The following is a 17,900-nucleotide window of genomic DNA, read 5'->3' as shown; positions in this document are numbered from 1 at the left end:
TGAAATCTGTTGCACTGAGTCAACAGATTGTAGACAAACCTTTCAGTAGAAAAACAGCTGCAGGGTTTTTGTTTTCTCTGCCAGCCGTGCAGCTCTTTGGACTGAAATGTTTGCTGATTCTCCATCACACTGGATAGAGAAAGTCTGAAAAGAAGCTATTTCAAAGCCTTGCTTCAAATTCTTCCTTGGATCAAAATCTAGATGTTTTCTGAGACATTGAAACGCACGGATGTGTTTTGATTCTAAGCAGTGGTTCTCAAAATCTGGTGTTCAAGCTTTTGTGGAACTTGTTTACGTGCAACAGGCAAAAACACCAGTGAACGAGAAGAAACTTGAATGTTTGAGTAAAACTGGAACCAGTGGACTAGATGCTGGTTTTTATTTATTTTATATTTATGATGTTGCACCACAAACTGAACAAAACAAGTTTTGTTTTAAAATGGCTGCCAAGATGGTGGAAGCTGGAAAATTTGGCATTTACTAAAGTGGTACATGAATAACTGCAGGGAATTGGCTGCAGCGGATTTTATTTAGGGGTATTAAAGTAAAGAGGGTTGACTTCCAATGTGTCTCACACTTCACATTTAAACTTTGCAAAAAAAAAAAATCTAATTAAGATAATAAAAACATAAACTTTGGAGGGTGTGAATACTTCTGCAGGGAACAGTACACTGTATAAAATTAAATTGTGTACATTTAACTGTTCCCTCTGTCCGTCCAGGTAAAAACGCTGTCGGACGAGGCCTCCAACAGGAAGGCGCTGATTGAATCCCTGAAGAGGAGGTTAAATGTTGCAACAACAGAGAAAGGCCAGCATGAGGCGTCCTGTGCAAAACTGAAAGAGGACATGGAGAAAAAGGTTAGAAACCACCAAAGCAGATGCTTGTTGCTCATCAGTGTTCACAGCTTTCAGTGGGAGGCAGTTTGGAATATATTAGCTGCTATTTTGTGTTCCGGGCGGAAAACAAGCAAATTCTGTTTATTATCTGGATGTTATTGTCCTTGCTCTACTAACTAGAAGATTACGTGCACTGAAAAATAAGACTCACCGTCTGAGGTTAAATCAGACCAAACTTCTCTTCGTCAGAATAGCCAAAATTATTTCTATTTGCTACATGCTGCAAAACTTACACATAGAATGACGACTATGTCCATAGAAAGGAGGGAAAGCCCATATCAAATCAATCAAATTTGATTTGTATAGCACATTTCTGCAGCAAAGCATTTCAAAGTGATTTACATCATAACAAACACAAAGCCATGCAACATAGTGTCAACAATCAAAACATGATATTAAGTCAAGTACCATCGTTAAATTTATAATTGTTCACATTTTAAAAGCAACTCTAAACAGGTGGGTTTTTAGTCAAGATTTAAAAGAACTCTGTGTTTCGGCTGCTTTGCAGTTTTCTGGAAGTTTGTTCCAAATCTGTGGTGCGTAGAAGCTGAATGCTGTTTCTCCTTGTTTGGTTCTGGGGATGCAGAGCAGAACCAGAGCTAGAAGACCTGAGAGGTCTGGAAGATTGATACAACAACAGCAGATCTTTAATGTATTGTGGGGCTGAAGTCTATTCTCTGAGCTACAGGGAGCCAGTGGAGGGACTTTAAAACTGGTGTTATTGCTCTGTCTTCCTGGTTTTAGTGAGAACGCCAGCAGCAGCGTTCTGAATCAGCTGATTGATTTGTTGGGCAAACCTGTGAAGTAATCAATGCAACTAAAGATAAATGCATGGATGAGTTTCTCTAGATCAGACATTAGTCCTCTGATCCTGGAGATGTTCTTCAGGTGGCAGAAGGCCGACTTTGAAACTGTCTTTATGTGGCTCTGAAGGTTCAGGTCAGAGTCCATCACTACTCCATGATGATATCATGTCTTTGGAAACTTCTTAATAATCTTTTGGGTAAGTTGTGGGTAAATCTGAAAAGGTGTGTGAGAGTGACGCAGCCCACAAACCTGATCCAGTTCAGGTGGACCGGACCAGAACTCCATCAAACTATTGGGAACTTTGATTAAGGAAACCCAAAAGGATCTGATGCAAAGATATTTATCCCTGATACTGAACAAATGTATGTGAACTTCTGAATCTGAAGAAAGTTACAAAAGAAAATCTCTGAAAAATGTTCTCAATAAGTTTTTGGGCAGTTAGCAAATAGAAATAATTTAGGTAATTTCGACTAACTGAAAACAAGAGACGTTTGATCTGATTTAACTACAGAATGAGATAAAAATGTGTCTTTTTATCAAGTAAACATCTGGTATTATCTGTATATCTGATGCTTTCTACATTTAATTCAGTTGTTCTGTTGAAGCACAGTATAGAAATAGACACAAATTTAAAGCACATCATTGTTTTGTTTGGTTGGTCTTCACATGGAGATTTTCTGCTGATATTTGACATTTTTATCTCTAATATGATCAGGGTATTTTTGTGTAGATGGATTATTTTTGCTTCTTTCAGGAGCAGCAGATCCAGGCCCTGCAGGCCCGTGTTGGGGCTGGTGAGCAGGCCCTGGCCGTCCTGGAGCAGACCGCCTCCGAGCAAATGGAGGGGTTGACCCAGCACAGCTCCCAGGCCCTGGACCGGCTTCAGAGACGGCTGGGCCAGGCGGGCTCGCAGGTGGAGCAGCTTCACTACTTCATCAAGGTACAGCAGAGAGCCGCTTGTCTGCTTCAGAAAGTTTTAGAAGCGATTATGCAAAGGTTTAATCTGTTCGACACAAACGAAGTAACACTGAAGAGCTTTCTGTCTGTGCAGCGCTAACTGAGACCTGATGGCTTATTGGCCTCAGCAAAGAAAAAACATTCCTCTAAAAATCTTCAGATATTGGACTAAAAATGTTGACGCAGTCCAAAGAAAAATACTCAGACCTTCATAAAGCCTGGAGATCGATTGATCCAGACACAAATAATCAAAATTCTGACTCTAGAGTTTGCACAGTTGTGTGATCTCGTGATTCCAGCAGGAAGAAGCGGTAATGATACGTCTCCCCCTGCTGTTCAGACTTATTTGGATCTCCACTGGGAAGCTTTGAGATCTAATTTTAAAGCTGTGTTACTGTATTTACCTTGAATTTTAACACCTTCATGACATTATCTGTTTCCATTTACAACCAGATAAATGAAAGCATTTTTTCTCTCTCTCTAATTAACATTAAATCACATTAAATGTTTAGTGTTTTAGGTCAGTTTACCAGAATTACTTTTGTTTGCTAAATAATGGGAGAGAGCATTTCTTTTAGAGAGTCTCGTATTACTTCCTTTAGAGTCAGAGTGTGCTTTGATGCGAAGTGTGCAAATTAGAAGCAAAATACCTTCTGAGTTTGGTAAGAGTGTCATAATCCACAATGAGCCCGAAAGGCCGCTCACAGAGGACGAAGCCAGAAATTACAGATAACATATTGCAGAATACATGCACACCTGAGAACACTTCTCAAACTGTGAGGTATGGTGGTGGTAACGTCATGCTGTGGGAGTGACTGATACACTTTAAAACATCATGAGGAAAGAACATTATCTAGAAATGGTAAATCAACATCTTATTGAGTGAATTTACGGAAGAATATCAGAAAATGTTAATTTTACCAAACCCCGAGAGACTGTGTGCGACACTCAGCTTCCTTATTGTTCCAGCAAATAGAAAGAAATATTATTAATAGATCCACCTGATCAAAAACAGGAAATGTTTAGAGAAGTGTTGGACAGTGAGATATAAGGTTGTGTCTTTCTGCAGCGAGTATCTGGTTAAAACAGACCACCGTGGAGAAAATCTGAGAATCTGGAGCAGCTGCCCTTCTCCTTCTCTGGGCCCAATTCATCACCCGCTGTTGTGTTTGTGTCTATCTGCCTGAAAGTGATAAAGACTGTCCATCACCTGAGTTCAGCTCACACCTGTCTGTCGAAAGAGAAATAGCTGACAGATAGATAACAACGGTGGAAGTTTTCTGCTCACAAATACACCAGGTGGCAGACAGATTATGGACAGAAAGCACTTTTAACTTCCTGCAGGGAATTACTGAGTTTTATCCAAATAATCTAATATTAACTTCAATACTGAGCAAATATGATGCAAAGATGTCAAACATCGTAGTTGAGCCCAAAAGTATTCGTAAGCCTGGAGGATTTAAGTTTCAAATTTTACCAACATGTTTGTTCTTGAATCTGTGGAAAGGATTAGGGTGATGGCAAGGAGACCATCCATTGTCATAGACTAGGAGCTCATCACCAAAGACAAACCATCAAAATACAACAAAAATGCCCTTTTTATATGCAATTTTCAAATAAAACGAAAATAAAAGCACATTAAATTACATTTAATGTGTTTTGCTGTCCAATTTCTAATGATGAGGATCTGAAATCTAAACCTGCCAGGTGTGTGAATAGCTTTACATTGTAAAATAGTTTTTCATATATGTACAATAATCATTTGTCAATAAGCTCCAGAGGTGTCCAAAGTGCGGCGCGGGGGCCATTTGCGGCCCCTCGACCAACTTTTGAGTTGAGCAAATCTGGCCAACATAGTTAGTCGATGCAGATGGAACTTAAATAACATAAAGATAAATAACATCTTCTTAAAATAATATTAGATGCAAAAGATAGATTCCTTTTTACTAACAAAGTTTTTGCAGTTGTAATTTCAGAATAACAAGAGTCAGAATTATTGACCTGCTTTTATTGAAAAGCAAATTCTGCAACTCAGAAAACAATCAAACTCTGGATCTGCCTTAAACTGGACGCTTTTTATGTTTTCTATCTACCATGCTCTACTGATCCGTTTTCTGCAAAAGGCTGACTATTTTGATTTCAGAGTAAATACAAATTTTAAAAAAGGCACAAAAAGTTTGTTTTAGGAATGTTGGCCCCTCGTGTTTTCATCATAACGATTTTATCCCAAAATGTTTGGACACCTCGGATCCACATGGAGCCTGGAAACGACACGCTACTGTACAGAAATGCGTGTCATGCTCGTCTCCTCCGTTCCCATAACCCCGAGCTGCCGAGGCCGTCGTCTTGTTGTTGAGGATTCACATCATTGTTTGTCTCCCCCCGGCTCTTGTGATCCCCTATAAGAACAGCGAGCCCTTTGATTGGACTGCCTGACGTCCGGAGGAGATTTACTCTTGTCATGTATTGATCAGGACCGGAGGGCTGCGTGTGTGTTTGTGTGTGCAGAGATCTCAGTGTCTTTATGAGCTTATTTTTTTGTTCTCTCTTTCTGTGTGTGTGTGTGTGTGTGTGTGTGTGTGTGTGTGTGTGTGTGTGTGTGTGTGTGTGTGTGTGTGTGTGTGTGTGTGTGTGTGTGTGTGTGTGTGTGTGTGTTTTTCTATTGTGTGCCAGCAAACCCTTTTGGCCCCTGCACACGCCCCAGGCTGTAAGCACTGCTCTTGAACTGCTAAACAGTGGCCCTGAGTATTGCGACCAATCCACAGTACACAGATACACATGCTGAGATTATTCTCCTCCAAAGAAAGCTTCAACTTTTTATCCACGCTGAAAAACACACTATTATGGTCAGTTTCTGCACTGCGCTGTGTTTTCTGTTGAAATACTGATCTATTATCTATCGAAATGATTAGCAGCCAATTAAATTTGATCTTGTGGAGGCTTCTGTAGAGCAGAACAGGTTACATTTGTTGGATATTTAGGCATTACTTTTTGAACAGGATGTTGAATAATTAATGAGTTGGGCTCCTTGTGTTTATAAATTCAATGTAGCACTGTTTAAGGGAAACAAACGGCGATTCACCAGTTAAACTAACTGGTTTTCTGCTCGGTCAGCTTCACCAGTAGCTGGCCAGTCAGACTCTCCCAGTCAAACTAAAACATCCATTCAGCTCATTTTGATATCAGTTGTTTATTTACTGTTAGTCAGAGGAAACAAGGATCCATCCGTCCGTCCATGCCTCTCTTCTTCTGTTCTTTCCTTCCTGGTTTTTGTCTAAATTATGCAGAAACATCTTGCATAAATTCATGATGAACTTTTATATTAATACAACTTGTCAAATAAAACTGCATGAACAGTGGATGTTTGAGAAGCAATTGTTTTGTAGAGAATTTGCACTGTTCCCAAAGACGGTAACTTAAAAAGACATTATGCGTTATGCTTCTGGGCTTTTAACCTCTCTGTCATGACACATACTGAATTAGGAAAGTTTTACTGCCTGCTGGAAAAGTTCAAGTCAAGGTAGGCTGCAGTTACAGTCTTTCAAACACAGAATGTGCTCTTACTGTTTCCAGTTATATCTGCTGTGCAATTTGTGTTTCCTGTAACATACAGCTCCTATGTTTTCTGTTGACCAAAACTAAAATGTTTTACAGCTGCATTCTGTCATCATTCTTTATTTTTCCAATCTGTCCAGTAACCTTAAGAGTATGTGTTATTATTTGTGGGGTTTATGTTTGGTCAAAAATGTGCAGATGCTTTTAATTTAGCCAAAGATGTAGAGGAAATGCTTCAATAGATATTAGGCTGCACTAGCTAAAGTAATAGCATCCAGAGGCCTCAAAAGACTGGAGATGGCTTTCAGATAGTATGAACTAATGCTGCGTTCCAGTTGAACTTTGAGTTGGAAAATTCCGACTTCCCGGCCAGAAAGATCAACTGGAACGCTACTGAAGCAGGACCAACTCCAACTGAACCCAGTCACAAGTTCTGGATTCAATATGGCCGCTCCTGATAGGAACAGTGTTAAGCTGTGGTAGAAACATGATTGTTTCACAGGACACGCACGAAACAATGCATCTAAAATCAATGTCCCATGTAGTGCCTGCAAATCTCAACTGAAGATATCAAAAACAGGAGCTTGCTGATGGTAAGGAAAACTTAAAATGATCATCAGGGCTGCAGCGAATAATGTCTAAGGATGTCTCCATACAAGAACTACTAATTTTGGTCCGCATACAAATCTAGATGTCGTTTTGTTTGAAGTGAACTCTGGTGCGATTCAAATGCAAATGTGAACGCCAAGACAACCAGAGCCCGCTCCAAAAGCAGGAAGTGGACTACAGTGCAGGGCATGCTGGGTAAATAAAACCAAAAGAAAAGTGAAAGTCTTGCTCGACGGGTTTGTTTAGCAGTGCAGGTTGAAAGTGAATTGCATCTGCTGAAAATGTAACAAATGTTGCAATTTTAATTTCTAGTCACAGTGAATCTACTGGAGTGTCAGGTGTGAAAAAAACACAGGTATTATTTTTACTTGGTGTAAAAATTATATGAAGTTAAATCTGACTGCTAGTCAAATTGAAGCGATTGCAGCGTATTTTGTTTTTTCTACCAAGTTGTTCACCTATAACAGTTTGTACAAGATTTGTGGTCTGAAATTATACATAAACTGCCTTTTTCTGTATTTTCAAACAATATGGGAGATGCTGTTTTTGTTCTGTCTTGTGATGCAAACCACATCTGGTACATGTGTGTGAAATTCAAAAGATTTGAGTTATGTAGTGCATGTGAGACCAGCTTTTTAGCTCGGGTCCCTCGGCTGGACTTTGTGTTTGTATCAACAGCGTAAACCAGCTTCTCTCTTTATATCGTTTCCTGTTGCAGAACAAGTTGTTGCCGGTGCTTTTCTTTCTCTGTGAGTTCTGTTGTCTCTAGCTTTCTCTCACCTGACAATCCACCCAAGGTCAGGGAATGATGCAGAAGATTATTGCCTCGATCAATAAGCTCAAAATGAAGCAAAGGGGAGTTTACTTTATTGACTTCCTAGTGTACAGTGGCAGTTTTAACATTTAATTGTCTCTGTATTTAGAGCGTACTCCCATTTAGTGCCTGACAGCCGTGCCACCCCAGGCCTTCCTCGTCTCGCTCGCCGCCCACTCAGGCACCATTTGAGACAGCCCCTCTTTAGCTTAATTATTAACACTGTTATGCTGCCCTGTTGTACTGTAAGACGTTTCAGAAAGCAAATAAATAAAAGAATGGCTGTATTTTCATAGCGCTCCATCTTTCTCCCTCTCCAAAGCGTGATTCTCTGCCTGTGGAGATTTCTGAGAAACTTGGGGTGTGTTTAATATCAAAGCCGTGTTCCCTCAGCTTTCAATCAACGGGGCAACAAACCCTGAGGTCCACACTCCTGCAGGGTAGTGTGAGGCAAAACCGAGGAGAATCTGACTTTGTCAAACTCAATATTCCTCCATAATGTACTAGGCCTCTCTGGCGCATGCTTGATCAATTTCATTTATTCATCTGCCGGGCAGCGCTATCCCTCTTGTTTTTCTACATCCATTTCATCATCCTCTTCTCCTCCCTCTTTCTTCCTCTTCTTCTCCTCCCTTCTCAGACCCTGGCCAGTGAAATACTTTTAGACGTTCAAGAGGTCAAACAGCAGCTGATGAGCAGGAGGAGGCAGAGGCAGGCCAGCTCTGTGGCGGACAAGAGCAGCCTCTCCGCCAAGTCCATGATCAAAGCCAAGTCCATCGCTGCCTCCATCCTCAATATGTCAGAGAATGATCTGGCAGATATAATGGGAACGGATCAGGTAAGGCCAAAGGACAGCATTTTTATTCTTCCTATATCTTGTTTAGAAAAACCTACAGAACTCTTCACACATGACAGTTTCCTGCTATAAAATTTTGAAAGTTTTTGATTGGCGTTTGCACCTACAACCTGAAAAAATACCGTACCATCAACGTCGATGTGAAGGTGTGCCGTGACCTCAGGAAACTCCAAATTAACTCAAGACTTCAAGGGTGAAAAGTGAGAAATGCCAACACTTAAAAACAATGTGGACTCACGACTCTGAGGATGTTCAGTGAGATACTTTGTTTCTTATGTCACAGAAATGATGCAACTCATCAGGTTGATGACCTTGTAAAACAACCTAAAGCGTGTAACAGGGCTGGTGGTATCACATCCTTAAAAGATCTTTAATTTATGTATCTAAAATTGAGGCCTTAAAATGTCCATAAATACGATAATCACAGGGCTTAAATATTTATTTTTGTCAGTCAGAAGTTTTAGTTGGAGTTGGACACTTCACTGCATTCTGTAACTTTATTTAACTTTTTGCGTCTATCATGGGTAAGTGGAGATTTATCTTTGCCATTGGCTCACTTCTTTTGCCAACTCATACGATTGTTGTTGCCAAACCCATTCATTTGAAAAAGCTGGGCACTGTGGGGGTTAAGGCCATAGAGAGACATATGCAGCATGAGAAGCACAAAGCTGCTGCCAAGAGGCCAAAAAGTCTCCAGAAATGTCACAGTTCGGATCCCTCTGTGGTTAAAGCTGCTGCCTTTCTATCAGTGATCTAAGAACAACACAAACTCAGGCTTAGTGGATTTAAACACCAATTTGACCTACTAAAAATTGTTACTTTGGAGGGAAATATAATTGAGAATGAGAAGAAAAGGGAAAAAAGAACCAAGCAACAGACATGATTATTATGATAATTAGAAGAAAATATTCAAATGAACGGCAACGTCTTCAACTACAGGCCTTAGTTCAACTGAGTCAGAATGTAACAAGATTTCATTTAAGTTCTTGAAATGTGTTTAATAATCATTTATCAATAAATATTTTATTTTTCAATGAAACAACTTTGTGTTTGGTACAATTCCAATTAAATATTTAACGACTGGACAGGTGTGTACAAGAAACACGTCGGCGGACATTTTCTCGATCCACCAGTCCAAACTACGTTTGCTGATGATGGACATTAATACACCTGACTCAGCAAATGGGGTTCAAACTTTCTCTTCAAAACAGGCAGGTAAACTCAGCGAGACGTCCTGCAAACACTCCGAATTTCAATCTGGCTGGAAATTTGAGGTGGAATTTTTGTAAACCAAAAGTGAGTGACGAGCCTGAATCCTGGATCCTGTCAGCCGAAGTACGAAGACGCTGGAAACGGGTTGATGAAGAAATAGTTTTTTTTATTGTTGAAGTCTTCCTGGTGTTGAAGCTGTCAGAAAAACAGAGGAACTGCAACAACATTGATGCTTTTTGTTCCACCATTTCATGTCTTTCTTATTCTTTTTTCCAGTATGTCCTACTAATTCCAACAGTATCTTTTCTTTTTTAAGGATGTTTTGCAAAGACTGAACATTGAAGCTCTTCTAGTAGTGATTTGTCAGTAGTGCCTTTCAGTAATGTCTGCTTTTGTTTGAGTTTTGTTGATGTGTAAAACGCACCGATGAGGTCATGAGTTCAGGTAACGTGGAGAAAGCAGCTGTTTGATTTCAATCTGGAAACTCATTCCAAGTTTTCACAAAGTGCAGCTCTGTTGCCGGCATCAAAGCCGTCACCGAGCTGAAGCTCCCGTTATTGACTGCCGGACGCTTGCAGAAGTGTTTCCAACTGTTTTCCAACTTGGTGAGGCCCTTTCTCCACCATAGATCATTCACAACAAAGTCATCAATTAACAGCCGTGTTACAATCAGCCTGGGATCTCTGGGGACTTCCCCTCATCTATCACTAGATTAGAAGGAGCTCACCAGGCACTCACTCACACTTGAAACCAATTTGAAGCCGTTGCCCAGCGGCTCCACCCCTGTATGACAGAGAACAGGTTGAGAGTAAGTTTCTCTCATCACCCGCTTACAGTTCTGGTCAGAAGTTTACATACGCTCATCAGTCGGGTTGCTCTTTGTGTCGCGAATATATCTGCGTATGTATAGCATGTTTGGAGTGGAATAATATATTCCATGTGCTATGAGCTTGCATTTTTCATGCTAACACTGCAAAAACACAATGGTACCAAGTGATTTTGGTTTCTCATGCAAATATCTCAGTCCACTAGAAATAAGAGAAAAACAAACATGCAAGTAACTTTTCAGCAAGACAAAGTTTTGTTAAGTGCAGTTAGACCAAGTCTAAAAAGCAGATAATAATATCTCAAAATGCTGCGGGTCACAGAAAAGAAGCAGAAAAGAGAAAGAGACAAGAAAATAGATGTTTATTGCATATTGTCTTTGCAAGGCTAGTTCTAGTCTTTTCATTGTACAAAGAAAAGTGTTTTTACTGTGCTTTTAAGAGTTTTGTAAAACGCAGTGAAGGAGGAATGTCATTTTTTTTACTTTGCAGGTTTGTGTTATTTTTTTTATTAATTATGAATTATTTCATTAATTTGTGTAATTCTGATTTGTGTTGCTTCACATTTTTTAAGGAGAATTATTTCAACTTCCTGGTTAAATAATAATGAAATAATAATTTTTAAAAGTAAGAATTTGGTTCATAGGCTTAAATGAAGCATAATTTTTTTTCTAAACCCCTCAGGGTCAAAATTGCACATACTGGCTTAATATTTGTGTCATATTTATAAGCTCGTGTTAATTATTTATCGTTTGCTGGTGTCTGAATTTGGTGAGAATAGATTCGCTTTAATCAGTTTCCAGAAGAGTCTCATGTCTAAAATCTGATAACAGACTTTTTTACATTTAAATTATCAGCCTTGATTCTGATCAGCTTGTAGTTTAATTGTTTTACTGTATAGAACAAAGGGAACAAAGTTATTATTCTGTCAGTTCTTTTTATTTTGTTGTGCTGAATCCTCAATAGAAAGTGATGTTTTATGTTTTTTGTTTAGGCATAAGTTAAGTTTTATAAGCACATCTGTGTGCATCTGTGTTGTTTTTAGTGTTGGCATGTTGGTTCAGTGTAGAAGTTAAAAGTTGGTCATCAGATTATTCCCTAAAGAGTTCAACTTGTCAGCTGATGACACTAAAGCCGCCTCTATAAACGGAAGTATTAATGGGACGAAGCTGCATGCATGCAGCGAACGAGGTCTGCTGAAAAACACCTGCTCCCCTCATACTTGAACTCTTGCATCATGCGGCTCTCCTGGTTTTTTTGTTTTGTTTTTTTGCCTCCGTTCGTTCCGTGGTGTGAAACGCAGCACAGACCTGAGCTGCTCCAGGCTCCCTGGGTGACTTGTGGAGTTAATGATCCAGATGTAATAAGACTCTAATTGCCAGACCAGTTTGTTTCTACACCCTAATGTTAGATGAAGGGTCAGTTATTTGTTATATATCTACCAAGGGTGGACGCACACTTACTGAGTTTTTTTTCAGCCACAAGCAATCTGCTTTGTCTTAGTTTTTGTTTTTAGTGCATCACTTTTCTATCATGTCGAAAGAAATTTAGTCAAGTAAATTTAAGGTTATGCGTTTTCTTGTTCTAGTTTGGTTTTATGATCTGAAAAGGTAAACAAGCTGCAACAAAAAGCATCTAAACCTCTCCAGGTTCCAGTATGGTTATGTGAAAATAACCCTGATCCAAGGACTCTCTGTTCAGTGGCAGATGTCTCGAGCAATAAACATGCAGGTGAAAATGTCTCACTGCCAGGTCCAAAAGGAAAACCCTCAGAGCTTCTGTGTCCAAACCCTGTGAAGTCAGCTGTATTAGTGGAGTTATGCAGCTGTTTGATAAAGTAAATACAGCGGCCATAGATTATGCACCAGGAGGAAACTGGTAGAGCTCAGTCCGGAGCCAAGGGAAATGTCCCATTAGGCATTTTTGAAAGATTGTAATCATCTAAGTTTTATGGGTTCTTCCTTTTTCTTTCTCCCAACTTGCTACCAAGTTTCAGAAATGCTGGCTTTAGAATAATGCTGCAGACAGACAGAGACAGTCCTAAACCAAGGAGGTGAAATGATATCAGAAACACTGCAGTGATCCCCAACAGGAAATTGCTTATTTGTTGACAGTTACTCCCATCAAAAAAGTTTAAATATTACAAAATATAAGCATAAGTGCTATAAAAATGTAAATAGTCAAATTATGAATAGTTTGAATATGACATATGTAAATATAATAAAATAAAAAGGTATGTCTATGAAAATATATGTTTTATAAACGAGTCTAGTCCAGTTAGAGACTCAGAGTTGGGCTTTGTAAACCGATGGAAGGATTTCCTGACTCAACCAGTTGAGCATGTTGGCCTAAATATATTTCAGTTTCCCTATTCCATCAACCTAACATTTACTCACAATTGCTACAAAAATAAAAAATTATGGTTCTTACATTTTTCGCCAACAGATTTTTTTCACTCACACAATCCATGCGGTGGCGAAGACGAGACCAGGTTATCGTGAACTCAAGCCTGTCAACAAAACACAAGACCTCGCAAACAAACTCCCACGTTTTCATATGTGGTTATTCACAAAAGATCTGTTGACACAAACCAACCTGATTGGCTTGAGATCCTGACATTAGCTGGAGCTAACACGGCCAGGAGGAGCTAACGCAAAATCAAAACAGATTGGAATACAATGTTTAAAGTCATAGTGAAACAAACTATTCTCATATATTTGTGAATGTTTTGATCCTGATGCTAAAAGTAAACTGTTTGTTTTAGAACCTGGAACTCTTTACAGCATATTGTCGGATTGGCCAAGCAGCAGCAGCACAACCAGCAGCAGCACAACCAGCAGCTTTTTGTCCAACTTTCTCCTCTTCTGCAGTTTGTTCACCATCCGTTTCATTTCTCTTCATCATTTCTGCTTGTTGAAGCTCTCTGATTGAAATTGGAGGGGCCGAACGTTACAGCGTAAACATGGCGACGTCAGTGTGACTATTTAATTTATGTTGCTTAAAACTAAACAGTTTACAATAGTTTTTCAGTTGTTTTTGCATCCGAAATGTTTCTCAGATTTTCTTGATACAATTGGTTGCGGATTCCTTTCGCGACTGTTTTTCAGCTGACTCTTGTAAGCTGGTCAGTTTATGTAGGGAAAAAGTTTGTATCGTTTTGTATGAATTGCCATTTAGTGATCTGTGTTTTGCAGCGACTGTTCAGTCATTTCAGACCTTAAAATTTAAAATAGTTGCCACAACATCTTCAGCAGCAACACCGGAGGTTTGAAGTATCTGCATTAATGCTAAGTTGTGCATGTGTGCAGTTACTTTTCACGCTGTTTATTGGCCGTAACAAGGAGAGCTTTGTTTAAATTTGCACAGTATGCAGATGCATTGCCTCAAGGTCCTCTGTTGAGTGAAGCTACAGTTCTGCCTGTAGACATAAAACCCTAATAGGTTGATGTAAGATTCTGTGGTAATTTGCGTCATTGAACAGCCCCCTTCATACCTTCTTTCACCTCAAGGCCTTTAGTATAACTGCAAAATGTACATTGTTCTGTGTCCTGTCAGTAAAAATGCTGTTGTACTTCCAGATGTTGGCCAGCTGCACAGAGACTTCCAGAGACCAGGACTGGTTGGACCACCTGAACTTCATCCTCCAGCAGAAGGTCAGTCTCGCACATCCAGCAAAAATAGTTACCTATTCCACTGCGTTAAACACATCTTCATCGTGAACAGAGTTGGAACCGGATGTTGACTTCAGTATTTGTTTTCAGTAGCTACATTTTCACTAGAAATGTTCCAAACTTTGATATTCCACTAATGTTGAAAAAACACAATTTTGCAATTGTAGTTTCCATTAAATAAGAAATCGTCCTCATAACACCAGTATTTTATAAAGTGCTCCAGTCCCTCCTGCAGCAAACCATCCTCGCATCATGATGCTGCCACCCTCGTACATCAATATGTATGATGATCATTACAGCCGAACATTTTAGCTTGAGACCACAGGGTGCATGTCCAAAGATTTTAGTATTTGTGTTTGAGTGACTGCAAATTGACATTTTTTATTATTTTTGGTTTGTTTTGGAGTGATGGTTTGTTTCTGATTGGCCTTTCAATCAAAAATGGCTGTTTGTTTTTAAAAGTGTAATTTTCTTTTTAAAATAAATAGAATTGGTTGTTAAAACCAAATCCCTGCAGAAACCTGAGCTGACTATCAGATGATGATGATGATGAGAGTTTTGAAAGATGAAGAAGGTCCAATATTCCACTTCTGGATTGCAGAGCTGAGAAAATAATCCTCCTCAGTTTATTAAATGAGACTGAAACTCATAATGAGAAGTGAGCGGATCCTTGGGATTATATTCTCTACAGCGTAGCTAAAATGTTCTGATCAATGCGAGGACCTCCTGCGGGTTTCACAGGAAAATTAGGACAGAGCTGGTCTTGATCTGTTTACTGGAAATCTATGAGTGGACATGAAATCCCTGGTGGGACGGTATGGACACCCAGCGGTACTCTCTTGGGAAAGAAACACATTTAATATGATGTAGGATTTTTAGCCTTTTTTTCTTCTGATTGTTGCTGCTGTTAATTTTTTTGTTTTGTGTGCAAATTGTTTTATGATTACTTTAATTGTGAATTTAATCTATTTGATTAACAGGACAGTGCATATTAATCAAAATGAATACGTCATGTAAATATGTTAACATTTAGCCAAAGAGGGTCATTTTCATCTGTAGCAGATTGATGGAAAAAGTAAAAACAAATATAATTAACATGCAGAAGAACAAAAGAAGCTTTCATTTGTGACAGATTTTAATACATAACTAAAAGCAGCGCATCTTAGATTAAGTATAAGAAAAACAACATCTGTAGGAAAAATGCATATAAACACATTAATAATTAAAATATGCTTAAGTGATTTTATGAAACAATACAAAGTTATAATATTTCTAGGATCTAATGACCAAGACAAATTTTTCTGATCGGTATCTTACAGTCTCTCCTACTTACTGCGCATGTAGTTATGTTGTTGGACAGAGTCAGTTATCATCTTAATATCTGACTCAGGATTATCTATAAGTTTGGATTGAATGTTTATTAAAACATTGACTTTTGCCTAAAGACTTTTGTTTCACAAATAATTTCAACTCTTAGGAGTTTCAAAGCTTTTATCTGAAGATGTTTGCATTTCTATAAATGTACGTTCAGGTTTTAAATATCCTGCTTTGTCAGTGTTGAATGGAGAGAAAATAAAAATTAGGGCAGCAGGTTCACGCAAATCGAGTAAATAGAAGCAGAATTTGAGATCCCACCCCGGTGATCCTGCTCCAGGCTCGAAAACAATGATTCAAAAGATGTAACAAAGACGGGCGAGTGCATCCTCACCGCTGGAGCCTTTGTGTGCTCACAGCCACTCATCTGTGAGTGCTCTCTGCTGGAGCTTTGCTTGAGCACTGTCAACGTCTGCTCACTGTGATACGCATATGATTGAGAGCGTCGAGGAGTGTGTGTGTGTGTGTGTGTGTTCATGTCAGCAGCTGCTGCAGGCACTCATGCGTCGCCTCCGCACCACGACACACAGCAGACACTGTTCTCTTGTTCCCCAGATCTTCTCCTGACCTTTCCACCTCCCACACACACACACTAACACACACACTAACACACACACTCTGAATCCATGTTTTTCCCTTCTAGCTGGACAGCTCTCAGTCCCTGCTCTGTCTCTCTCCGCCGTCCTCTGTCCCGCGCTCCTCTCCCTCCCTCCCTCTCTCTCTGGCTCAGACCCCGAGGCAGCTTGTTAGTGGGGAACTAAATATTGATTTGGCGGGCCTGTCGATGCCGGGAGAATGAGCTAGTGTCCACCAGAGACCTCGGCACCGGCAGCCTGCTATCGACGTTTTCCGTGGGCAGAACAGGGGCGGTGGGGGTGGAGATGGTGTGCAGAGTGGAGGAGGAAGTGGAGGAGGAGGAGAGTATGACAAGGCTGAGACTTGCCCCCAGGTCCCTGCAGGGACCGCTGGGACCGCTGCAGTCATCCCCCCCTTCACCAAATCAGACTTTTTCTATCCCCTTTCAAGTCCATCTTCTTCTGTTTTTTTCTTTATTTCTCTAAATTCTGCCTATATTTTTATTTTATCTCACTCTGTGTGGGCTGTTTCTTTTTTTCTTATTATTGTATTTTCATATGTAGATATGAAACTGTCCTGATCGTTTCAGGTGACCTAAATCATCGTTGTGTTTCCTTTAAGGAGTCTAATTAATCAGATCCAGTTCTTTACTCAAAGTCCCGATAGCAAAGTTTTCTGGCCGATAAATTCTCCCAGAAGATATTGCGATACATGATAATATTGTCGTTTTGAAACCATTTTCAACTAATTTAATGCAAGAACGCGTTCTGAAAGATCAATAAACTTTAAACTGTAGTGAACATTTTACATTGGAAAGCATTTTAATAATTCAAAAACAAATACAATGAATTATGAAGTCTGGAAAACAAATTCTCCTTAAAAAGGTTTAGTTGAGATCAAAACACCAGACTGAAAACTTTTATCATCCAGTTTATTGATGAAAGAGAGAAAAGAGGAAAAAATGGGTTTATCACTAAAATGGAAATGATTGAACTCAATTTAATAGATCATGAGATTTATTGATTTGATTTATTGTTTATTGTGACAGGCCTTTTTATACTGGAGCTTTAAGTCCTTGAAATGCTTGAACTTCAGTTAGGAGTTTTCTGCTTGATTTCTGTAGAAAGTTTGTTTTTTTCTGTTTTTTTTTCTGATCATATGTCAGATGATCAGAAAACATTTTTACTTTTTATACAGTGTGCGTACATTTCTGGTATAAACTTTAAATGCTAACAAAAGTCAAAAAAGATCTTCATAAATTTAATTGAAATTGAAACAAACTTCAAAAAGGAAAATCTTAAAATTGGTTCTGGAGAAATGTAGATGTAAAGCAGGAGGAAACAATCCGACCAGTTGGAGACGCTGAGCTGCTGTCAGTCATTTAACTCCGTTCAATTAGCCAAAAGGGCTTTTACGGTCTCATTTTAGGCAAATCAAAATGAAACATAATCACAAAAACAAAACATTTTGATTGTTCTTTTGTTGTTTTTTTTGCTGCCCGGGAGCCAGGCTCCAGATCCAGAACCAGTGCCGTCGCTGGTTCTTTGCTTATCCCCAGTTTAGCCCAAAACTGGTTTATAAAAATCCATCAGAGGATTTTCCTCCAACAGTGTGGAAAGACTTTCCCACTACGCTTCTCTGCTCTCTGTCACAGCTTATAAAAAGCTCAACAAGCAGAACCCGGGGAAGTTGACTGGTCCGGCCTGTCACCTTCGCTGTGACACTAATAACACACTTTCCTAACAGG

General features: G+C 39.4%; 1 protein-coding gene across 1 annotated transcript in view; it reads left to right on the top strand.

Annotated features, from left to right (window-relative positions):
* Positions 1 to 17,900, top strand: part of LOC129351121 (centlein-like) — a 101,709-nt gene that overhangs the window by 71,314 nt on the left and 12,495 nt on the right. Inside the window, 4 exon segments of the mRNA XM_055019921.1 lie at positions 722 to 859; positions 2,460 to 2,645; positions 8,281 to 8,478; positions 14,111 to 14,185. Of these exon segments, the coding sequence (XP_054875896.1) occupies positions 722 to 859; positions 2,460 to 2,645; positions 8,281 to 8,478; positions 14,111 to 14,185 (597 nt within the window).

This window comes from Poeciliopsis prolifica, unplaced genomic scaffold (genome assembly GCF_027474105.1).
Source record: "Poeciliopsis prolifica strain line A6 unplaced genomic scaffold, Auburn_PproV2 SCAFFOLD064, whole genome shotgun sequence".
NCBI classification, from domain to species: Eukaryota; Metazoa; Chordata; class Actinopteri; order Cyprinodontiformes; family Poeciliidae; genus Poeciliopsis; species Poeciliopsis prolifica.
The sequence above is the reverse complement of the archived record's forward strand: the minus strand, read 5'-3'. Positions and strand labels throughout refer to the sequence as shown.